Here is a 26,124-nt window from a genome sequence, read left to right as displayed (position 1 = left end):
GAAAATGCTTTGGAACACCCACTTCTATATTCTAGCTTGGTCCTGTAAATCCTGATATGAGTCTGGTTGCTTTCCTTTGGACTCTTCCCAGGGCCACAATGTCTCTTTTTTTCCATAAATTTTGTCATCATCAATGGTTTTTACCCCGGTTTTCTCCACAATTTGGAATGCCCAATTATTATTTTTACAGGCTGAAACACGCATCCTCTGAAACGTGTTCCCGCCAATCCATCATTTTTCACACTGCGGATCCACAGCAAAGCCACCAGACCATTGCAGACCCGCAGGAGCCCTATCAGCCACAGGGGTCGCTGGTGCACGGTGACCCATGGATTGCCCTGCCGACCTAATCCAATTTTTCTTTCGTCTGTCTGCAGCAGACAGTGGTTTTATTCAGCTCTTGTTGCAGTATATGCCCCTACACCAGAACATGTGCAGTACAGCAGATCTTCCTTTTGGGTCTGATAATCAAAGTTTACATGACTGAGAAATCAATTTGGAAAATGGCTTGAAATGGTTACCCAGGTCCTCAGCTAGGACTGTAAGAAATCACATGCCTTGACTGGATTCCCAGGGTTCATAGCACAGTTTACATGGACACATTTCTGACTCTTGATTGTTCATAAATCCAATTTGAACAGGATTTCATGTACCATGTAAATATACTGAATCTAAGCTAATTAAACTCTACTCTAGGAAGCCTGTTGTGTGAAGAGAAATATCCCTCCCTAAATTAAGTGTTTGCTTATTTAATTATGCTAAACACATAGACAGGGTACCCCCGCCCCTGGGTGTATTTTCGGTTTATTTTGTATAGTTTGGGTTATGATTAAATGATTAATTAAGGCTCCAGCCACAGGTGGATAAATAGGGTCATCACGGGTGAGAAAGGGGTTAGTGTGTTCGAAGGCAGAACATACATGGTGAGGAGGAGTACAAACTTAAGACTAACAATTGCTACAGTACGCGTGCTGGTTATAAATCAGCATGATAATTGTTTGTTTGTTCCGTGTTCTGTTTGTTTGTTTTGGCCATCGTGCCTTTTGCTTTGTATCATATTTTTGTTCAACCTTTTTATTTAATAAAGAAATAAGTGCATTTGTGTCTCACACCACAGTACTCACCTGTTATGGTTTGATTTCTGGTCTGACGTCATCCACCCAAGCTATCCTGCCACACGTGGTGTCAGAACCAGGATAACAGTGCCTCGAAGACGTAGGCCAGCAACAGTACTGTGGATACAGGTTTATTTATATATATATATATATATATATATATATATATATATATATATATATATATATATATATATATATATATATATATATATATATATATATATATATTGCAAGTACTGTGGCAACTGTGGCAAGGAGAACTACCACCAGTGGAAGGACTGCCCAGAGGTCCAAGATTGGTGTGGGCTATGTACACAGCATGGCCATTTATGGCAGGAGTGACCGCAGCCTGGTGGGTTCTCCAGGGAGCAGTTGGAAAAAGAAGGGGGAAGTGGGGACTCCCAGAAGAAAGGGAAGAAGTATGGGCCCAAGAGGGAGGAGCCTGAGCGGACAGCGGCCATGAGGGAGGAGACAAAGCATCCCCACCCTCTGAGGAGATGTGGGACTGGATGATGGACCGTGAGGGGAACTTTGAGGAGGCCCTCCCGATGGCGGTCGACCTGCTGTGGGCTAGAGATGGGGGAGAAATAGGAGGCATGGGGAACTTCACCACCCAGCATCCTTCTCAGATAAGGCAGCCGTAGTAATGAATTACTTGGCTGCAGAGATGGGAATGTCCCCACAGATTTGATTCCCACCAGAAGGAGCCACGCCTACTTCACCTCCACAGGCAGTAGGCACGTCCATGCCAGGACCTAGAGGAGAGCCAGGGGGACACTACCTGGTGCTCCCGCCTCCACTGCCAGGGGGAGACAACCTGCTGCTCCCCCCTCCATTACCAGGGGGAGACTACCTGCTTCTTCCCCCTCCACTGCCAGGGGGAGACTACATACTGCTCCTGCCTCCACTGCCAGGGAGAGACAACCGGCTTCTCCCCCTTCTACTGCCAGGTGGAGACTACCTGCTTCTCCCCCCTCCACTGCCAGGTGGATACTACCTGCTTCTCCCCCCTCCACTGCCAGGGGGAGACTACATGCTGCTCCCGCCTCCACTGCCAGGGGAAACATCCTGCTGCATCTACTTTCACTCCCAGGGGGAGAAGAGCTGTCGCTATCACCTGTAGCTCTACCTAGGGCTGCCGAGCAAGTATCGCCATCGCCCGGGGAGGCCTGCACGTCACCCCCCTGGGGATGCCTACAACACACTGCCCAGAGTTGCGCTGCCGGAATTTCTGGGGTTGGAGCCCAAGAAAAGGGAGCCGCCAGCTACAGAGAAGGCGAAGAGAGGAGACGAGTCTGCTGGAACTGCCAGAACTGTCCACTGCCAGAACTGCCTTGGCTGGAGGAGCCAGCTTTGGCGCTGTCGGCATGTCTGCTGACAGCATGGCCGTTGTCAGCATTGCCGCTTCCAATGCTGACCATTGCAGCATTTCTGCTGCTGGAATGTGCCACCCCGCTGTCAGCATATCCACTGACAGCATTACCAATGGAGGAGGATCTAATCCACTGTCAGCACTTCCACTGACAGCATTGCTGCTGTCAGCCTTGCAACTGCCAGAGTTGCTACTGGCAGCATGTTCGCTGCCAGAATTACCTAGGGTGGAGGAGCAGGTGCTGGAGCTGTTAGCATTTCCGCTGACAGTACTGCTGCTGGCAACATCACTACCCATGGGCCCCTTGATGCCTCTGTTCCTGGCCCAGGACTATAGGCAAGACTTTGGGGGTTTTAAGGGGGAGGTGGCCTTTGAGGCTATGTGTGTTGCACACTAGGAGGAAATGTGTGACGGGGTATTTTTGTTTTATTTTGAATAGTTTGGGTTATGTATCAAGGTTGGAGTTAATGTATATTGGTATGTGTGCATGGGGATGTGGGTTTATGTGTGTGTGTGGAATAGTGGTGACAGGGATGTGGCTGGAGCTGTCAATTGAATAAATGATTAATTAAGGCTCCAGCCACGGGTGTATAAATAGGGTGATCACGGGTGAGTGGTTAGTGTGTTTGGAAGTGGAACGTAAGTAGTGAGGAGGAGAATAAACTTAAGAATAACAATTGCTATACGTGCTGGTTATAAACCAGCACGATACTTCTTTGTTTGTTCGTGCCTTCTGCTTTGTATCAGTGTTTGTGTTTTTGTTCAACCTTTTTATTTAATAAAGAAACAAGTGCATTTGCGCCTCACAGTACTTGCCTGTTATGGTTTTATTTCTGGTCTGATGTCATCCACCCAAGTTTCCACAACATTCTTCACTGGAGAAATGAAGACTGCACCATACATTATCCAGCTCATTACTACCCAGCCTGTCTTGTCACCTTTGATTCCTCATTTAGTACAGTACTGGGGTAATGGGGTATTTTTGCAGTGAATTACTCCAATCAGATCAGTGGACTTTATTGATTGTATAGCTCCTGATTTCGATGCCTCATTTTGTAAGTCATATTTAATTAATCAAAGCTGTTTGTTGTAAACACAAGGTGAAATAGAGGATAGTGCGTCTCGACAGTTACTGCAATACAATTGAATGGCAGCGGTCTGGCAAACTAGGGCTCGGCTGTGCAGCTAATGCTTTATCCACACCATGAAACCAGTCTGTAAATTCAATCTCATTACAGTATCAAACTGGAACTGTAGCTGGTTCCATTTGCACTCTATAACCTACAACTGGACATTAGTTGATTTTACAAAAGTCAAATCATTTTTTTTGTATGAATGATGTTTATTAATATATTCAACAGCCTCCAGTATTCCTCTGACATTCTAATATATTCACAGCCTACATTCACAACCTGCCTCACGCAGTCTTTGTATTGGACACTCATTGGGGTAAGAGATCGGATTGCTAGCCTGGGGTTGACAGGGTCCCAATTGAAATCCATTTGATCTCGCTTCAAATGGAAATGAAGAAGGCTGATTTTAAATTATATTATATTATATATTATATATTATATTAATGCCTTGACCTCTGGGAAACAAACGCCGACTCAGGACACATGTTAAATGAAGTGGTATAAAGTTAATCCCCAGTGAACATAAACTGTAATCACATATAAAAGAGCGTATAACAGACACACACAGGTAAAGAGCAGCACATATACTTAGTGTTTGTTTAGAAATCAACGAGAAGTATCAGTGAGATAAAGAGGTACGTAGGTATTGTTTTATTTGAAGAGGAGTTCAAATAAATTTGAACATAGCTAGAGTTTAAAAACTACACATATCCCTAGGTCACAGCATTTCAGCTAGACTATTAGGTAGAAGCTGACCTACAGCCAGGAAGGAGCTGCAACTTTGAATCTAAATATATGTGTATCCTGAAATAATGTCAAGGCCTACTATAAAATTTATTATATTATTATTATTATTATTATTATTATTATTCTTCTTCTTCTTCTTCTTCTTCTTCTTCTTCTTCTTCTTCTTCTTCTTCTTCTTCTTCTTATTATTATTATTATTATTATTATTATTATTATTATTATTAATAATAATAATAATAATAATAATAATAATAATAATAATAATAATAATAATAATAATAATAATAATAATAATAATGAAAACACAACTATTGCCATGTTGTTTTGTCATGGAGAATAGTTGTCTGTATTCATAAGATACCATTATTATTAGTAAGTAATGTTTTGCTTTGTTTAATATTTCACTGTTTTTCATATGTTTTGCTCTGTGACAGTGTAGTTTCTCCATGTCCAGATGGAAGAAATTGCTTTTTTTGTAAATACTTTATCATACAAATGTAACCATATGTTCCAGGTTTTACTAGGAGTAGTGTTGTGGTATTGTGAAGTTTATGCAATTTTAAATATTATCTTGCACTTAAAATTATCTGATCTATTTTATTTTATTTATTTATTTACAATTTTCTGTTCCCTTTCGCTTGTATCCCCACGTGCGGCAAGTCCCTCTTCGGCCGCCGTGGTTGCTATGTAAACAAAGGTGTCCATGGTGACAGCAGTATGGAAGTTTAGAGTTTGTGTCAATTTCTGCGGAAGGGGAGTCCTTATTTATTTGGAAAAAGGTAAGAATATCACGTTATTTTAAGCGTTTTTTTTTTTTTTCTCAGCGAACCTGTACATGTTGTATAGGCAATAAACAGCACTAGTAATATAATAATCATATCGTAAAACTGGATTCAATTTGGAATTGCAATAGCCTTTTCCTCTATTTATTTACTACTTTATTTTTCCTATATTGTTTTTATTATCGAATGCAATTTCAAATACCACTCCATTGAACAAATGTTCATACGGTATTCAAAATCTATGTAATATAATTACAACATAATAATAAAAAAAAAGCTATACCGGTGGTGTATCTATATATATATATATATATATATATATATTTATATATATATATATATATATATATATATATATATACGCACAGCTCATATATGTGTCGAGTTGAAACTGGTGGCGAACTGGTTTGTAAGTATACAAATTTACCAAACATTTGTGTGTTTAATTTATAAAACCGTAAACACACAAATAAATCAACTTCTTGGCATTATGTGCATTGTCTTACATAGGAAAACTGATTGTAAGAGAGAGAGAGAGAGAGAGAGAGAGAGAGAGAGAGAGAGAGAGAGAGAGAGAGAGAGAGAGAGAGAGAGAGAGAGAAGAGAAAAAAGCCCGTTCATGATTGTATGAGTATTAATTAAACACAGATCAGGGTTGTGTCACACAGATTTCTTCCTTGCTAAAAATAGATAGGTGTTGTTAAAATGTTAACCGTGTGAGATATTAAACCTGGTTGAATAGACCCATATAACAACGTGGAGCTGAAATCGGTCATTCACACTATTCACACTACGGTACAGTTCACAAATCAAGATAAAACTATGGCCTCTTTTTATTTACTATATATTACTATATATATATATATATATATATATATATATATATATATATATATATATATATATATATAATCTCTCCAAAGAAGGTTCTCTCCAAAAACGTATTGAAATAATGGTATATTCCTATATCCCTGGCAACACTGTACTAAAAAAGTACTAAAACTGTTTTTTATATTTTTTGTTTGTTTGTTTTAATTTAGTGATTCCAGCCGATTTAGGATTATTGAATGCAATGTGTTACTTTTATGCGGAGCGAAAAGGCTGTGACAATCAGAAAACGTTTTTTTTTTGTTTTGTTTTGTTTGTTTGTTTTTTGTGAACAGTGAAGAACGAGCACAGATTAGAAATGAAAGCTCGCCAAAAAAAAAAAAAAAAAAAAAGTCTGTAATTTTGACAAGACCAATGTGCCTTCATAATGTGTAAGTTCTTTAGGTAGCATTTGTTTCACATTAGAAAACTGTTTCAGTTCTTGGTGGCATTTAAAGTGATGCTTAGTATTATTGCATCAAAGGGAGCTGTAATATACCACCTGGAAACTGGTTCCTTATTCGCGGTGTAGTTGACAAAGCAGCATGTCCTTTTTCTGTGTGTTTTAACTCACTTATACATCTTGCTCAATTAATATATTGCTACTATTTAAAAAATAGCCGCTCCTTCTTTAAAAAAACGAAAAAAAAACAAAAAAACCCCGAAAATATTACTAGAAAATCTGTACCAGCAGCATATCGGTACACTATATTATCCACTTGTTTTGCCCCATTACCCTCTTAGATGCCTTGCTTTCTATATACCGAAGTATCCCTATCCTAGATAGTTTATCGCCTCCTCTTTGCAAAATCACTAATGATTTTAGTGAGCAAGCCATACCCCATAAACAGCGTCCCCCCAAAATGTAGCCCATTAAAACCAATGCAGAACGCATGGGAGCACGTCTTTTGATGCCCCATTTACGCCCCTCAGACGCCTTGCTCACTAAATATCGAGCCGTAACCCACGAGCAGAAGCACCCCAAAGTGTAACTAATAAAAATCCATAGGAATCCCTTTGCTCTTGTTGATAAACGGGGTATTTCAGGAGTTAAATAGTTTTGGGCTACTTATTTCAAAGCTGATTCTCACACAGGAGGGATCGCTCTACCTCATTAATGTGTATTTATCCCGACTCAAAATGGATTTTTATACAAAAACAGCAAAAATCATACAATAATCCGGGACGTCATCATTTGCAAAGACTGTCACTCAGTAAGTGTTTGAGCGCTTATCTAGCCTGCAGTAAAGAGGTGTGAAAAAAACATATTACTATATCTATGTGACCATATGAAAATATATGATTTAAGATTAGATTTAATTATAACACATTACTAATTGTTTTGAACTGAGAAGACAGTTGTGCTTATTATTATTATTATTATTATTATTATTATTTATTATTATTATTATTATTATTATTATTATTATTATTATTATTATTAGTAGTAGTAGTAGTAGTCCTGGGGGATTTTCCAAGGACAGCTCTTTTTTTAGGTAGCATGTCCTGGTGGCCCACAAGTTTAGTCAATGCTGTTTAGGTATTTTGTATGGGAGTTCAAATATAGGCTATTGAATAAAATGCTGAACAACAACTAGAGCTCGCAGGGACTCTTCTAGACACTCTCTGCACATAAAATATTATTAAACCGAGGGGAGGAAAAGTTTTAATTGAAAGAAAACTTAAAATTCTTTGACTTCAACTTAATCCGAAGAAGAACTTCGAAAAGTGTTCGAAAAGTCATTGTTTTTAGAATGCCTTATATATTAAATAAAAGTACACTTTCATTTTATTTTTCTTACAACAGGTTTTGAGTTCACACCTCTTGGATGAGCGCGGAAACTCTTACTGAGTGACAGTCTTTGAAAATGATCACATCCCGGATTATTGCATGAATGGATCAAAATCCATTTTGGGCTGGGATAAATACACATTGGTGAGGTAGAGGGATTCCCCCTGTGTGAGAATCATCTTTGAAATAAGTAGCCCAAAACTATTTGACCCCTGAAATACCCCAGTTACTTATTCAATTTGTGCTACATTTGCGGGATGCGATTAAGAAGCTGGAATGCAAATAACAAGCTGGCTGAATAAAAAGCTAGCGAATAAGAAGCTAGCGAATAAGAAGCCAACTTTAGCATCATACTTTGGACCCCGTTTATCAACAAGTAAAAGCAAAGGGATTCCTATGCAGTTTTATTGGTTACACTTTGGAGTGCTGTTGCTCATGGGGTACAACTTGCTCACTAAAATCTTTAATGTTTTCTCAAAGAGGGGCTGATAACCTATCTAAGGATATCTCGATATCTAGTGAGCAAGGCGTATAAGATGGGTAAATTAAGCATCAAAGATGTGCCTCCGATGCGTTCTGTTTTGGTTATAATGGGCTACATTTTGGGATGTTGCTACTCTTGGGGTACGGTTTTCTCACTAAAATCGTTAGTGTTTTTGTAAAGAGGAGACAATAGCCTATCTAGGGATACCTAGATATTTAGTGAGCCAGGCGTCTAAGGGGATAAATGGGCAAAACAAGTGGATAATATAGCGAACCGCTAAGCTGCTGATACAGATTTGTTATTAATATTTTTGTGTTTTTTTTTTCGAAGAAGGAGTGATTATTTTTTAAATAGTAGCAGTATTTTAATTGAGCAAGATGTGTAAGTTAGTTAAAACACACAGAAAAAGGTCAACTACACTGTGACTAAGGAACAGAGAATAAGTAACCAACTTCCAGGTGGTCTGTAATATACAGTATATTCATTTATAAACACCCGTACTAAAAGAAAACAGATAAAGGGGGGAAATGCAGACTGCATACATCTCTTATAATTGCATATCACGTGATTAAAGCTATTTGTTGTGTTGCTTAGTAATAGTAGCAGCACAGCGTGTGATTGTGTAGAAGTGGGGTTTTGCGAGAACTGCATAACTGAATTGTGGGAGTTGTTTGCAGACCACCTGGAGTTTACTGACAGAACCACTGCCCTAATACAACATATGGGTGGCTTATCTGGGGAAGGTAAAGTGATCAAGTAGACATGCATTCCTCCTAAAAAGTGTTAGAGGGTACTGTAAAAAGTGAAAACAGTTACTGAACTGGATATTCTGATATTGGAACATATTTTTTTATTTGTGTTTGCTTTTATAAGATGTGTAATAAAAGTACATCTTTTTTGAAAAGACAAACATTAAAGTTTATTTAGTAATTTTATATTTATTTGTGAACGGCCCCCACCAGAAAAAACAAAACAAAAAAAAGGTTAATGCAAACACAAATTGAACAGTAAAACACTAAAACTGTTAAACTTTAAACGGTTATGAAAATAAAGGTGCAAACAATAAACATAATAGTAATTTTATCATTTCATTCAAAATGTACTGTTGGGGATCTCACAGGTTGATCTCATTAAGGATATCATTTTTAATAAGCTTATTATTTTATACAGTACAGTTATGGTAACATATACTGTATTTTACAACAGCTTAATGTAAGTGAAAGTGAATTTTCCATTTAACATAAAAACAATTACCTAACACAGAACAATTCATCATACAATCTTGCAAAGCATGACTTAAGTTTAATGGATTTCCTTAAAATTGAATAGTAACCAAGTACTTAACCTACTGTATTTTATTCAAATCGGAACATTTGTTCTCTGTGACTTTGAGATAGATGGAAACAGAATGGGCCTATTTTTTATGGATATATTATGATGAATGCTGTTGGACCAAGTTTACCTAATGTTGGAGGATTAGTTCTACTACGGTGAGAACGATAAAAAACAGAGGATTGGACTGGTATTCTGTGACCATTGTCCTTGTATATATCCCAGTGTACCACATACAAATACACTGTGTGTGTGTGTGTGTGTGTGTGTGTGTGTGTGTGTGTGTGTGTATATGAACTTGTATATGAAAATGTAAATGGTTTAAACGTTTAATCTATTATACACTGATTTACAGCCTTCTTGTGTTCTTCATTTATTGTCATATTCCTATACGGGAATGTAAAAGGTTATAGTATGACCAATATTATAACACATTTTTTATTTTCGCACGTGCTTTGATATAGTCTTTGAAAAAATGCTATTGAAAGAGTTTTACCGTTAAATAAATAAATTTCATTCCATGGATTATAAATCAAGAACAATAACTTAAGCTGCACGACCCTGTAAAATATTTATACTTTGCTGTTTAATCAATCAGGAAATGTCAGACTCATTACTGAAATATGAACAGATTGTGTGATCTTTTAAAGTAATCACCCTTATTGGTTTAGATTTTCCCCAGCCTGCGGTGTCACTTAAGTAAATGGGAAATAAAGAAATGAGCACAGGGTACAATAAATTTACATCCAGTCTGCTCCAGCATTGTATAATACATGAAAAAAGCCAAGTTTAAGTAATAAACTTTATGGAGTAACTGTTTGGGTGCCGGTTCCAGTACCGTGCCCTAGTGGTCAGCGCTTGAACATGCTCTTTGAAATTCTGTCCGAGTGGTAATAAAAACAGGCTTGGAAGGGAAAAGCTTTCGACCTCAGTTTGAAGATATTTATGCTGGATAGATCCATTGACATTCAACATGGGGAGCAGAGATTATTTGTGTATCATGACATAACAAAAGCATAACATAACTACTTGTAGATGGCCAAATGTTTCTTGAATAATGAGCAAAGGTGATTTATAGTTGGTATAGGTGAAATAAATGCTTCCCAATCTCACCTTAACACAAGACTCCATCATTAACTATTATTTAGGCTACACATGCTTTTAGACGTTTAAACTTAAACATATTTTTGAATTTGTGTAACCTATCAAAATGCAATCATGAGAGTGCTGTCACTTTTTTCTGATTCATTACAACAGTAATGTGAATACTAGACTACATGAGTACAACATTTACAGTGCCTATTGAAAGTCTACACCCCCTTTTAAAATTGTCACCTTTTATTGCTTTATAGCCTGGAATTAAAATGCATAAAAAATTTTAAAATGTATTTATCTGCACATCCTACCCCACAACTTCCAAGCGAAAAAAATATTCTAGAAATTTGTAGAAAATTAATTAAAAATAAAAACTGAAATTGTTTGGTTGGATAAGTATCCAGCCCCCTTGCAATCCTAAATTAGCACAAGTGTAACTAATCACTTGTGCTAATTAAGTGGCCTCCATCTGTGTTAACTTGTGGTGAGTCACATGATTTCAGGATAAATTCAGCAGTTCCTGTAGGTTCCCTCTGTTGGGTAGTGCAAAGACTTAACCATGAGCACCACAGCGCTTTCAAAAGGACAAGGACAAAGTTGTTGAAAGGCACAGATTAGGGGATGGGTATAAAAAAAATATCAAAGGCCTTGAATATCCCTTGGAGCATGGTCAAGACGATTATTAAGAAGTGGAAGGTGTATGGCACCACCAAGACCTAGTCTAGATCAGGCCGACCCTCCAAACTGGATGACCAAGCAAGAAGGAGACTGATCAGAGAGGCTACCAAGAGGCAATGGCAACTGTGGAAGAGCTTTTTTTATGGTCAAGACTGGTCAAAGTGTGCATGTGACAACAATATCCCAAGCACTCCACAAATCTGGCCTGTATGGTAGGGTGGCAAGAAGGAAGCCATTACTCAAGAAAGCCCACCTTGAATCCCGTTTGAAGTATGCAAAAAAAAAAAAAACACTCAGGAGATTCTGTAGCCATGTAGCAAAAAGTTTTGTGGTCTGATGAAACCAAAATGGAACTTTTTGGCCTAAATGCAAAGCGTTATGTTTGGTGCAAACCCAACACAGTACATCACCCAAAGAACACCATCCCTACTGTGAAGCATGGTGGTGGTGGCATCATGTTATGGGGATGTTTCTCATTGGCAGGGATTGGGCCACTTGTCAGGATAGAAGGGAAAATGAATGGTGCAAAGTACAGAGATGTCCTTGAGGAAAACTTGCTGCTAAAAGCTGAAACTGGGACAGAAGTTCTCCTTTCAGCATGGCATCAATCCAAAGTACACAGCCAAAGCTGCACTGGAGTGGCTAAGGAACAAAAAGGTAAATGTCCTTGAGTGGCCCAGTCAGAGCCCCGACCTAAATCCAATCGAAAATTTGTGGCATGACTTGAAGATTGCTGTCCATCAACTTGACAAAGAACTTGACAGAGCTTGAACAGTTTTGTAAAGAAGATGGTCAAATATTGCCAAAACTAGTTGTGCAAAGTGGGTAGAGACTTATCCCAACAGACTCACAGCTGTAATTGCTGCCAAAGGTGCTTCCACCAAGTATTAACTCAGGGGGGTGGAGACTTATCCAATTATGGTCTTTCAGTTTTGTATTTTTAATATATAATTTTTTTCTCAATAAAAACTTTTTTCCCCTTAACAGTGTGGAGTATGGTGTATAGATAAGTGCAAAAAATCCTCATTTAAATGCATGAAACTCTGAGGCACTGACACAACAAAATGTGAAAAAAAGTACAGGGGGGTGTAGACTTTCTATAGGCACTGTATGTGTATACTGTATGGAAAATGTTTAATACATTACCTTACACTGCACACATCCTGCTCTTTTTTTCAGAGCTACAATGCTGGCACAAGTTCCCAGATATCCTGTAAGTCCTAATCCCTTCCAGAAACTCGACCGCAGCAGTCATGACCAGGTACAGTATCCCCGTTTGAAAATGAACAGGCTGGAACAGCAATTCTGCATCTGTACAATACCAGCGGTGTATCCAGTGAATTCAAACAAGAATCTAAGGGAAATTAGCTTACTGCTTATCACCCCGTTGGATTGAGTGTGCAAGATTTCAAACCAATAGTGGGGCAAGAGCCTCCTCTTAACTAGTATCCTCTTCATGGCGTGTCCCTTATAAGAGTTTACCACAGTAATTTTGCAGTTTTGCCATTCTCTTCCTATGGTTATAATATGAATTTACTACAGTTTACCATGGTTTGCCTTCTCTGGGGTTAACAGTGCATACATATGCTTTACCATGCTGTCACTATGCTTTATTACACTTTGCTATGCTTTTACTGTGTTACATATTTATAACTAACATAGTAAGATCCCCAGCACTATGTTTCATGAAGTTGTGAAGAAATGACTGTTTGTAATTATTTTTAAAATCAGTATTGCTACTGTCTGTATGCACCATTGCCTCCAGGTCACTCTTGTAACATTAGTTTTCTTACCTGGTAAAATAAACAATTAATATAAATAGCACTGCATTTTCAATGAGTAAAGTAGAGTACATTTATCCTATTTTAAAACTATATTTTCCTCCATAATTGTAACATATGCATATAATAATTATATGAATATGCATATAAAACTAAACTTTTTTTTTCACTTATTATCTTGCAGCATAATTTTATTGCCTACAACCTACTGTAGGAATTTCGCTTATCATTTTATAATACATTGGTTTCACCTGAGTAATTTGGTATAGTACTCCAATTGCAATACTGTACCTACTGTGGGGGATTAGCTGTCACTTACAGAGACTGCAATGGGGTATTGCAATGTTGCAAAGTGCGACACATTTGGCTTTCTTTTTATCATCAGCCTTTTACCTGATTAGTCATTTTCAATATTTTGTTCCCACAGATGGGAATGCACATTTTGGCAGTGCCCGAAGGCCCCAGTAGACAGCGGCCAAGAAAGAGCTGCTTCTTTGGCATCGAGGTGTCGGAGCAGCTGGTCTGGGAGAACTGGGAGCTGGGTGGAGAAATCACAAAAGTCCTCAAGCTGAAAAACATTCAGGTCAAAATGCAGAAACTCAGATTCAGGTGTGTCTGCTCACATGCATTGATGGACACATCAGGTGTTCTTTATCTGCACCCTCTACAGGTTTAATGTTATTTTATCAGGCACATTGACCCTTCAGTAGCAGGCAAGAAGTAATCCTAAAGTCCAGGGGTCCGTTTTTCATTTGGTATACTGGTGGCAGTCAATAGCAAAAAGGTTTTGATCCAACTAATTAATAGGTAAAATCAGTTTTACGCTTAAAAGCTACTATATTGAATGTGGCTAACAAATGTCCTAATAATTATCGGCACCGACTTTAAACCTAATAAAGCCAAATTTCTACCCTGAATGGGATTTGTTTAAATGAACCAGTTTTCTCGAAATTGTCAAAAATAAATGTTAATAACTGGACAAGACCGCATCATTAATATTGTGTATTTGATAAACCATGGATGCTTTATTAAATAATGATCAGTATCTTTTTTATTAAAACAGTTCCATTGTATTAAACAGAAGTATGTTAAAATGTAAAGCTTTTGTTAAAAGTAAAATAAAATAAAATTAATTCAACCTGATTTTTTAACAAGGAAATTAGAACAGGTATGGATAACATAGTTGTCTTTACTTTCCACTGATCCAGAGGCGTATTCATTCTGATTATTATGTTGTGTATTGCAGTTGAACTGACATGATGATTATTGTTATATCTAAAAAATGTGATTGGGAAAACAGAGCTTTTTAAAAAGTTAAGGAATGTGTTTTTTTTTTTTTAAAGAAAATTAAAAAAACATATACACTTTGGATTAGTCATTAAGGAAAGATAATGTGTCTCAATTGTTTTAATGCTTTCTTTATCAAATAGACCTGAATGAGTGATATCACACAACACAAGAACAGTTTACAGTCTGTAGCGACCAGGTCCTTAACAGGCTTACGCAGCTGGGCAATGAGCTACTGTTTCATCAACACAGTACTGTATTGAATTTGTTCCTATTTTACCAGTGAAGTGAACTTTAATTTTATTTGTTGTGTCCAAAGACCTCCCTCTACCAAATTCTTCACCACCTTGTTTCCTCAAACTATCATCTTGAGTCAAGGGACCTCCTTCTCACTTCCAGTGACCTTCCGCCCTCTTGAGAAGGTAAAGTGAAAACTAAAATGACTGCAGAACACCCCTGACATTAAATCTGCATTGGTATCTTTGTGATCGGTGCAATCAAAAACAAGCATAGTTAATAGACGTATAGAAATAGTCCATTAAAAAATTGTCCATAATGCATAGGTAATAAAAGTAATCCTAAATTAGTAGTCATCTATTTTAGTTTTTCGGTAATGGCACAAATTAATCTAATTAATACCTAATTAGATATTAGAGTAACTTAAAAATAAGTCTTTAATATGGGTAACAAATATTCAAGCAAAATAAGAGTGATTTCTAATTTATTCCAAAGTTTGTTTTATCACAGTAAATATTGTACCTTCTTAACCAGCAGTCTAGAACATAGCATGAATATTAAACTATTTTATTCATAAAAACAGATGAAACATTCTTTAAACAATTCACAATTTAAAGATTTGTGATTAGGGCCCTCTATATCATGTCATTCTTAGTTTGTTTAAAATTATTTTCAAGTAATTATGTTTGCATGTAATGTCAGAACAGCATTTTGTATGTTTTCCAGTTTGGGTAGGGTGTCTATCTAGATGTCTGTTTCTATGATATCACAACTTAAAGACTTTTTAAATTACACCTTAATTCTGTTACAACAAAAGAATTCCCCCGAAACAGGGAAAACTCCCACCCTCTGTCTTTTAATAGATGTATGAGCGTAATCATATGTGCGTGTACATTGGTGTGATTTGTCGCATTGGGCAAAAACCCTTCTGGTTTTATTTGATATCATGTAAATAATAAATAATGAAAGCATGCTTGTTTCCTCTTCCAGCGTGAGCACACGGACAGCATTGTGTTTGAAACTGGAGAAGATGCCTTTACTGTCCAGCTCTTTGCTGCCCTTCCTCACCATGACTTGGAGTTGCCTGAGTCAATTGAAGTGCCAATGTGTGCTGCCTATGATAGCTCTGAGGCTAGCTTCCACATCCACAATACTAGGTGAGCATGAACCTCCAAACAAGGAAATACAGTGGCTCTCAAAAGTATTCACCCCCCTTGGACTTTTCCACATTTTATTGTGTTACAACATGGAATCAAAATGGATTTAATTAGGGGTTTTTGCCACTGATCAACACAAAAAAAGTCCATAATGTCAAAGTGAAAAATGAAATCTACAAATTGTTCTAAATTAATTACAAATACAAAACAGAAAATAATTGATTGCATAAGTATTCACCCCCTTTGCTATGACACACATAAATAAGCTCTGGTGCAACCAATCTTTAGAAGTCACATAATTAGTTGAATGGAGCCCACCTGTGTGCAATTAAGGTGTTTCACATGATTTCAGGTTAAATACACTTGTCTCTGGGAGGTCCCACAGTTGGTTAGTACATTTCCTAAGAAAAACTACATCATGAAGACGTTCAAAGCAAATCCGGAATAAGGTTCTATTAGAAAACAATTTTTCTCATTATTTTCTTTAAAACAGCACTTTGAAACGTAGATTTATCTTGAACTTGCAATTATTCATCAGTTATACTTCTGCTGAGAAAGGATTTAGGAAAATAGTCCAGGAAATGTTCATAAAGATCACATACATATTGAAAGACAAAAAAAAAAAAAACTTTTATTAAACAAATTACTTCTTACTTATCAGAGTTGCTTATGGTTTATCTGTACAGTGCCAGTTATCTGAATGGATCAATATTACTGAACTTTCTGTGTCTCGGTTTGTTGTTGTCAAAAGATGCTGGGCTGTGATTGGCTGATAAGGCAGTGGCAGGTACAGGACTGGTTGCTGTCTAAAGCCCCTTTCACACTTTCTGGCTACCAGGGTCACAATTCCACGTAGTGTGAAACCATGTACCCGGGTCGTACCCAGGTTGACCCAGGTCACAGCAACCCCCTCTGGGTTGTGCGAGACAAAATGCATGACGGCCGTTTGTGAGCCAACGCAATAGCAAACAGCCATGCCTGCCTGAAGGTTTCACTTCTGCAAGGAACATTTCTGCTTATTTTGTCTAGCCATATTTTTATTGATTGAGACACACCATGAGCCAGATTGCAGCAGTGATGAAGAAACATTTGCTCTACTCAACATCTGGACCAACGGTTCAGCACAGAGAAGCTAGGATGGAAGTGACCATAACAAGCTGCTTCCGGGGAATTGATACATGCATTGTGTATTTGCATCTGTCACGCAGGTCAGCCCTGCTTTATCAAAAGCAGTGTGAAATCGCATAGCCGACATTGATGATACCGTGTCCTGACATGAGTAGGTTCCGTCCAATAGATGTGAACCGTGCTTTCAATACAGCATGTCAAAATGAAAAAGCTGCTATTTGTACAGATTCATTTTAAATGTAATTCACATTTGGTGCTGTGGCGTAACAGCGGGCATCTACCATCTGATTGAAGCCTGCTAGAGCTGTAAGTTGATTGGCTGAAGGTACTGTATAATTTTGTAATAAAAAAAATACTTAAAAATATTACCTACATTAGTAAATATAACCCTTCTAAACGTATACAAAAAAAATATTGGCAATCGTCTTTATAACAAAGTATTTTAAGCTGTTTCAGAAACATGCAGTTATACACCCCCCAGTTGCTGTTGATTTCCTTTTCAGATAATTTTTTTTTTGTGTACAGTGTTAAGTAATTTTATTTCCATAAAAAATGTAGAATAGCCGTTTTTAATGTGGCACAGCTGGAATACAAATGTTCTTTTTACGTGGCAGTCAAAAATGTATTTTATGTTTTCTAGTATGCTTCCCACTTCATTCTCCTGGAACGTACCAGAGCCTTTCCTGCTGAGCCCAGCCAATGGAAGCTTGGATCCTGGGTCACAATGCAAGATAAACATCCTCTTCCGACCTGAGGCTGCCCTGATGTATGAAGATATTGCCACATGCTTATTTGGAAGTGAAGGCAAATGCCAGAAAAATATCTGTTTGAGAGGAATCGGTAAGGGCTAATAGACTTGCAAGCACAGTTTAGTAAGTTAGAATGGTTTTAGCACTTCTTGTTTTTAGGTCATGCTTTTGTTTATGGTTATTAATGGTTTTGACAGTAAAAATTAAGGTATGCCAGTTTATTTAAAAAACATTATAATGTCACTGTGGCAGGATAGCGTCACGGCCCAAGCTGTTACTGGCAGGAAGGAGACTCAGAGTCAAGACTCTGCAGTTTAAGTGCGTATGCGCAAGTTTATTTAACACGCGAACAGTAAAACAAATAAACAAGGTATGAGGGCCAAAACAAAAGGTTTACACAAAAACAATACTAAACAAATTCTACTATTCAGACTGGGCAATGGTCTTCACTGAATGGACTCCAAAAACACGGTACAAACACACTCACCAACACTACACGCCAACTATCCCCAATTATCACTCAGTTACCTAATTAGGGAATGACCAAACCTGTGATTGCAGGCAGGGGCATATTTAACCCCATCCCTGCCAAACTTACCCCTGTTTACACCTTTTGCCCTGCCACAGTCGCATTGTGCAAAACTTTATTTAAAGTAGTTACAATGTTTCATATAATTTCTATTGTATACCATTACTTTATAGATGTGTGTTCTATTTACTGTATTTTGCTTTTATTCTTGGATTCTTGGATCATGTGGAAGATTATTTTTCATCTTAAACTAGTTCCATTTTATACACTGCAGAAAGAAAAGCTGTTGTGTACCATGACACTGGCAACGGAGCGATCTGATTGGGTGAAAAAGTTATGATGGTGTATAATATTACAGCATATTTAAAGATGCATTTTTGATTAAAAACAGAATGTTAAACTGAAGCATTTTTTGATTATTTAAATTCTGTAAAGTGATTAAATGCTTGTTTTTGGATTTTGTACTGTAAATGTGCCATGTAATACTACTTAATCCTATTAGAATGTTGTCTTTTTAATGACACAGGATATTGAGTCCAATGCTCTTAAGCGGTTACTCAGGACATGCTATTTGTTCCATATAAATGCCAGTGCACTGTGGCTCAGTCTAATTGTTGTTTGTGTTTCTAAAGCTAAATACCCGCACCTTCTGGTGAGTGCAGCTGGTTATCTGTCCCAGACGTCGGGACAAGAAGACACGCAAAGTGTGCTGGATTTTGGCTGCGTTGCTGTTGGGAGCACTGTGGAGAAATACATAGACATTCACAATCCATCACCGGTCAGTTCACAGAGAGTTCAGAAGAACTGGCTACTGAAGAAAGTTGTCTAATTTATGAATTGTGTTTGCTGTTTACTACATTAAAACATTTAAGATGCCTTCCTAGTGGAAAGCTGTATGCCTTTTTATATAGTACCAAGTATGTCAGTAACATACCTACCTCGCTACGGCTGTAACTTTTAATTAGAGCTATCAGTAATGAGGAAAAGGTTAATAACCATGACAGTACAGTATGTACGGAATGGTATCGAATACGAAATGGCAATGAAGAGCCTACATTGTTGTATTGAAGACCTAGATTTCATTAGGATGCAAATGCTGTGTTGGTATTCAAGTAAAGTGAATGAAAATGACAGATTTATATTATGACATTATATTATATATATATATATATATATATATATATATATATATATATATATATATATATATATATATATATATATATATATATATATTATATAAGACAGATACCACCAGAAACTAATACTGTACCATCACTTACATGTGCTAAATAATGTTAAGACCAAGTTTCAATCCATTTTTTCACAATATATGGAAAAATGTAAAGTATGACTTACCTTAAGTTGAGGTACACAGTGGTGTAACACTGCATTGATATAGCCTGCTATAGTATTGTTTGTAACTGATTTCTCTCTCGTTTGTGGTGCCAGGTAAGGGCTCCCTTCAGGATTGTTCGAGTTCTCAGTCCAGCCCTGATGGACTCTGCTTTCTCCTGTGACATCCAGCAGGCCCTGGCGCCGGCGGAAGGGAAACTGAGGGTCCCGCTGCGTTTCTCCCCGCAGACTGTAGGTGTTGCCAGCATTGAATATTTCTATGTGGTTACTGCCGGAAACATCAGCAAGTCCATTCTCAAAGCAGTTGGAACCTGCAAAGGTAATGAACAGCTGTTAGAGAGTCCGCAAACTGCAATTATGGAGTTGTATGCATTGCGACACTGTGGCAGTGCTTTAACAAAAATAGAAAACTATACTCAGCATTTTTACCTCCACCTTTTGCATCTAAAGGTCTCCTCTCACTTGTAAATGTTCTTATGAACTTCTTATAAGAACTCCACACCCTTACCCAATTTGGCATGATGATGGTTTCTCCTCTCACCTAAAAGCTGGGCTGCAGTTTATTTCTTTGAATTTTAGTCTTTGGCTCGGACCAAATCAAAACTTTGACAACCCGCTAAACGCACTTAACAAAACTGTATTTAATAGCATTTTCTTTTTTTTTGTAAGTATCTTATTTCTTCTACTCATAAAAATAAAACGCCATTAAGTACAGTTTTGTTAAGTGCAATTAGCAGGTTGTCAGTTTTGATTTGGTCCCAGCCTTAGACTGTTAACTAACAGGCATTGTGCTAATATTTTTTTTGCTTGATCTCATTATCAGTCTGCTCACTCTGCTTCCCCAGGCCCTCTGGTATCCCTAGCGAGCTCTGTGGTGAATTTCGGCTGTGCAAATCTTGGGGAGACTGTTCTACGTTCCCTGGAGTTCACTAATACCTCGGATGTGCCTGCATACTTCCAGTTCAGCATAGACTGCAGCCACAGTGTCTTCTCCATAGATCACAGCTGTGGCATTCTTCCTGGAGAGACATCCCTGACATTGAATATAGCCTTTCAGCCAACCCACCCCATGAACTATTACAGGAAAGTGGCCTGCCTCATCCATCATATGGTAAGAACTGTTGGCTACAGTTTAATAGTCCTTTCACAGAGCTTCAAACAGCATTTATTCATATCCAATTCCTTTCAAACTATAGTCCAGCTCTCTAACCACTGTGCACCTCAAACCCACTACCTTCCACACTGCAGCCCAACACTATAAACACTGTGCTACTCAAACCCACTGTCTTCCAAACAGTAGCCCAGAACTCTAAATACTGAGCTACTCAAACCCATTGCCTTCCACATTGCAGCCCAACATTGTAACCACTTGAATTACAAAAAAACACTATCTTCCACATTGCAGCCCAACATTGTAACCACTTGAGTTACAAATAACAAATACTGCAGATCGTGGCAGTCATGGGATCAGAATAGGAAAATTGGTCATCCATAACACAGCACCATCTTCACAACGGGCATTGAAACACAAAAGGGACTGGTGCAACTACAATCCATACTGGATCTGAACTAGGTCTAAATGACATTTCTATGATGCAAGCCTGCTCTCATAACTTTCATAACATATTTGTGCTTTTTCCAGGAACCTGTCTACTTGGATTTCATTGGCACCTGTCATTCAGAGCAGTGGAAGCCAGCAATCCTGCTCCCCAAACACCTGCACCTGTACCACACCAAACTGGCAAGGGGGCTGACCTGCTACCCCCCAGACATCCTGAGCAGCCTGCTGGCAGAGAACAAGTTACAGCTGGACCAGGGTGGAGCCCTGATGCTTCCACCGCAGGCAATGGGCGCATTCATTCTCTTTGTATCAACTCACTTGAGATTAAGGATGTTGACAGTGTAGATTTTAAACATTAGACAAAGGTTTTAAACCAGTGTCAGATTTAGTAATCTAAAATATGGACGTTTGTGTTTATGAAAGCAATAACCAACGACAGGGTGTGTGGTAAAACGACTGGCAGTCGCTAGGACTGAAGGGCAGTAAGACTAAAGCGAATATAACTAGGGGACCCCATTGGAGGGACTGATTTCAGTGAGAATCGCAGAGAGAATCGGGAGAAAGAAACGGAAGAAAAACTGGTAGAATCAGGGGAAATATTTGGTAGATTAAGTGTTTTTATTTTATTATAACTTTATTTAGTCCATATAGTGTAGCTTAATTTTAGTCGCATTTGTGCTTGCTGTTATTTGCATATGTTTTATGCTAATTAACACTTAATCTACCGGTTGATTATATCATGCTTATATTAGTTTTTAAAATAACTACAGCACAGTTTAAATCCCATGAATTATTGAAACGTTTGTATAAGAATAGCGTATTCACAATTTAGAAGTAAAGGTATTAATTTAAAGTCTGTTTACAGCAAACTAACTTACTTCGAGTGTATATTTGCCAGTAGTTTATTCAGAGTTAAAAAGATAAAGTGTACCAGGTGTGAATATTGAATGTAGCCATTGAAACTCAATTAACATTCGCTCAGATGTAAGACATTCACATCACTCTCCCACCATGAAGAACAGACCAGCATATATGAAACCAAGCAACAACCAAGGTCAGTATGACTGGAGGGAATCTATCTGTGGAAATTCTGGGGAAAACAAACATGGATCTAACACTGGTGAAATACATTCCTTTACAATGTGGATCGTCCTGAATCAGGGGAATGTAGTGGAGGATAACAGAGCAATAACAATTGTAAGCAATTGTCTCAAGCAATCCTAGACACACTTGGTATAAATCAGAACTAAGTACTAAGAGGACTGGAGGCTCTCAAAGCTAACAAATCCCCTGGTCCAGATTCAGATACCCAAGAGTGCTTAAAGAAACCAGGGAGATCATCACCAAGAGTGCTTAAAGAAACCAGGGAGGTCATCACCAAGAGTGCTTAAAGAAACCAGGGAGGTCATCGCCAAGAGTGCTTAAAGAAACCAGGGAGGTAATTGCCAAGAGTGCTTAAAGAAATCAGGGAGGTCATCGCCAAGAGTGCTTAAAGAACCCAGGGAGGTCATCGCCAAGCTACTGGAAAAGATTATTCACAAATCAATCAAGACAGGGCATGTCCCAGCTATCTGGTGCATTGCAAATGTAATACCCTTGTTTATAAAGGGAGCAATCTCGCCTCCATAACATGTAGAACCATGGAATCAATCATAAGAGGAAAACAAAAGGAGTATCTACACAGCAATGGCATCATAGGAGACAGCAAGCACGGATTCAGAAAAGGGCGCTCCTGCCTGCAAACCCCTTTGACTTCTTCAAAGAAGTTACTGCAATGATGGGCACAAAAAGAGCCTATGATATCATATTCTTGGAATTCCAAAAAGCCTTTGACAAGTGCCACATAAAGGCTAATCCTCAAGATGTAATCCATTGGAATACAAGGTAGTGCAAGCAAGTGGATACAAAACTAGTTAAAACACAGGAAGCAGAGAATACTTGAAAGAGTGGAAACCTCTAACTGGAGCAATGTACTCAGTGCCTCTGTGCTTGGACCACTGCTGTTTCTTATCTACATCAACTGAAGTATAATTAGCAAATTTGTCAAATTTGCAGACAACACAAAGTTTGGGGGAGTCACAGACTCAGAAAATCCAAAAAGATTTAGAACGCATACATACTGGCAGAAACTAAGTTATTGCATTGAAATTCAATGTCAATATAAAGTGTTATACACCAGTCACAAAAACATTAGATCCAGAGAAAGACCTTGCTGTGGTAATAGATTCATCGCTGTCAGTGGGGAAGCATCCAAAAAGGCAAACAGAATGCTTCTGTATATAGCCAAAAGTGTAGAGTACAAATCCATGATGATGAGGTTGCATAATGCACTGGTGAGACCACACTTTGAATACTGTGTCCAATTCTAGTCACCACAACACCAAAGGGACATTGTGAACCTGGAGAGAGCTATGAAGAAAGGATGAAAGAACTGCATCTATTTAGCCTGGAAAAAAGAAGAATCGGGGGAACATGATTGAAATTCAACATTTTAAAAGGCATTGACATAGTTAACCCAAACCATTACTTTAAGCCCTGTACATAAACCAAGACCAGAGGATAGAGTTGGAAATTTAGTGGAGATAGACTTATGACAAAGGGAAGGAGACACTTCAAGTACAAATCCTACAATCTTGCATTGTATCTTGGTGGCAGTGCTGGCATGTCTAAAGTGAAAGCTGGGTCAGTGTAGGTCCAGGCTTTGGTCTCCTTCTTCTAGTAACTCTCAATACAGACATAAGAAATAATGACAACTGTAGGAATCGTTCAAGATAGCAATCAATTATCATTAGGTTTAATTTCTATCAGCATTAAATAAACAAGAAATACTGGTAACTTATGAAGCTTAAAATTCATTCAAGATATGATGGCAGTCAACAGCACTATAGAACGCTCAGGGGAGGTCTATACTTCTCAGTGGAACTGACTGTCCCTAGTTTTTTAAATGAAAACAGTTCAGCATTAGCACAGACTTCTTAAAATTCACAAATAAAACAATAGATTTTTTGAGAACGTTGCAAAAGATGCCACCCAGATAATTAAGCCAATACAGTAGATAAAAACCGTAATAAAAGAACAGAAGGTTTCAAATATTAAGGAAGATACAGTGAATGGGTGTATAGTTATGATTAATAGTGACATTCAAAGAAACTCCCAATATGAAAATAACTGGGGTAACTGAACCAAAATACACCACTTGCTATAAAATAATCCCTGTAAAATGTAGTCTGTCATGTATGCATTGAAGTGACTGACCAATCTATAAGTCAATCAATCAAGCCTTTATTTAACCAGGTAAGACACTTTCAATGACAACCTGGCTAAAGGTCGCTACACATCAGGCTCAATGTGATTTTTCATCAGGCGACAAAATACATTAGTAGCAACATGACCATACACATACATGAAGCGACACAGACATGATACAACAGATTTGAAAACTGCCAGATCTATAAAACTATAAAAAAAAATTACAAAATTGCTATTAACAAAACTGTGATCAAGAGTGGAACATATTTGTCAACATAATGTTGAAATTATGAGTGTCTTCTCTAACGGTGTCTCCCTGGTGTTGTCTGTCGTGTCACCTGTGGTGAAAAGTATAGATTCTATTCATTTTGTCACATCACATCTGGTGTGTAGCGGCCTTAAGAGGCTCACAATGCTGCAGCAGCTTTCATAAAAATTACAAGCAAATATGACAGCTAAAAAGCAGTATCTAACAATACAAACAAATAACAGTGTGCTTTGTTCTGTATGAAGTACAACACTGGTGCTCACTAATTTAACAAGTACAAGTATGCACCAGCATTGAGTCTACATTATGATTAAAAGAGTAAATGGATGCAAAAATAATTAATTTCAGCCTCTTTGAAAGAGTATTCCAACCATCTGAGAATTCAGTAGGGTGTCTGTCTTGAGACCTTAGGATTCGATTAAACTGATTCACAGTTGAGGAAAATCTCAATCATTTCTGAAGGTAACCAGGTGTTTTGCCAATCTATGTTCTATAAATTAGCATGTACTAATGCTTAAGAAATATTTAGGGAGAGCCAATTCAACAGATTATATAAAACACAATGACTGTTTCTATAAAGCATACCAGTGACAAATCTAATTGCAGTGATCTAAAACATCCAGTTGTATTCACCTTTCTAGGACCATGAAAGCAACCCAGCTAAACCCCAGCCTGTGGTGGACTGCTTGACTGAATACTTTGATGACGGGTACAACACTGATGCCAGCCACTTTTCGGCCCATGTCACTGCTGACACCCAGGAGTTCCTGTTCCACAGTGCCCCCCAGTCCAGCCCCCTCTGCCTGACCAATCACACCAAGGGAAAGCTGACTGTGGTGTGGACCGCTCCGAAGGGGAGCCCCTTCAGTGTGAGCCCTGAAACCTGCGACCTTCCTCCACTCAAATCAACAGCCTTCCGGGTCAACTTCACACCAAGCAGGGGCAACTGGCTCTACGGAGCACAACTGGAGTGTTTTGCCTCTTATAAGGTGTGTGCTTATAGCTCTATTAAAAGAAAGATAAAATAGTGGTCATATATTGAATAAACAGTTAATTTAATGACTTTAGCTAGGAAAATAAAGGAAATGATGGGACTCAATTGACCTAAATTTTGTAGATAAAGTTAAAAACCCTACAGTGTTTACACGAAATGCATGACGTTACTTTTAACCGACACATTACTTCAGATTTAGCACAGAGTAGGACGAGAAGGCATAAATGGAAGCTAAGTTTATGTTCAGTCAAAAGATAGGACTCACACTTTTGCTTGGAATAGCCTATCAGTAGGATCTAAAAGAAAAGGAGAATAAAAAATTTTAAAAAAGAAATGGATATCATAGTAAATTAGAAATTTCATGGCATCAACTGTATGGGGACGGGAGTAACCAGTCCGAATGTATCTAACAATTATGTTTTTACATA

The 26,124-nt window shown here is 38.0% G+C and overlaps 1 protein-coding gene across 2 annotated transcripts in view; it reads left to right on the top strand.

Moving 5' to 3' along the window:
- The first annotated feature begins 5,087 nt into the window (after positions 1–5,087).
- The window catches only part of cfap65 (cilia and flagella associated protein 65), a 47,430-nt gene continuing 26,393 nt past the window's right edge, over positions 5,088–26,124 (top strand). For both annotated transcript variants that reach the window (XM_041263937.1, XM_041263936.1), the window contains exons 1-11: positions 5,088–5,149; positions 12,580–12,661; positions 13,609–13,790; positions 14,788–14,890; positions 15,696–15,862; positions 17,631–17,830; positions 18,901–19,046; positions 19,721–19,943; positions 20,470–20,735; positions 21,267–21,467; positions 25,344–25,691. In XM_041263937.1, the coding sequence (XP_041119871.1) occupies positions 12,587–12,661; positions 13,609–13,790; positions 14,788–14,890; positions 15,696–15,862; positions 17,631–17,830; positions 18,901–19,046; positions 19,721–19,943; positions 20,470–20,735; positions 21,267–21,467; positions 25,344–25,691 (1,911 nt within the window). In that variant the 5' untranslated portion in view covers positions 5,088–5,149; positions 12,580–12,586. The remainder of the gene's footprint in view (positions 5,150–12,579; positions 12,662–13,608; positions 13,791–14,787; positions 14,891–15,695; positions 15,863–17,630; positions 17,831–18,900; positions 19,047–19,720; positions 19,944–20,469; positions 20,736–21,266; positions 21,468–25,343; positions 25,692–26,124) is intronic.

Source organism: Polyodon spathula, chromosome 11 (genome assembly GCF_017654505.1).
Source record: "Polyodon spathula isolate WHYD16114869_AA chromosome 11, ASM1765450v1, whole genome shotgun sequence".
Lineage (NCBI taxonomy): Eukaryota > Metazoa > Chordata > Actinopteri > Acipenseriformes > Polyodontidae > Polyodon > Polyodon spathula.
This window is presented reverse-complemented; position numbering and strand designations above follow the sequence as displayed.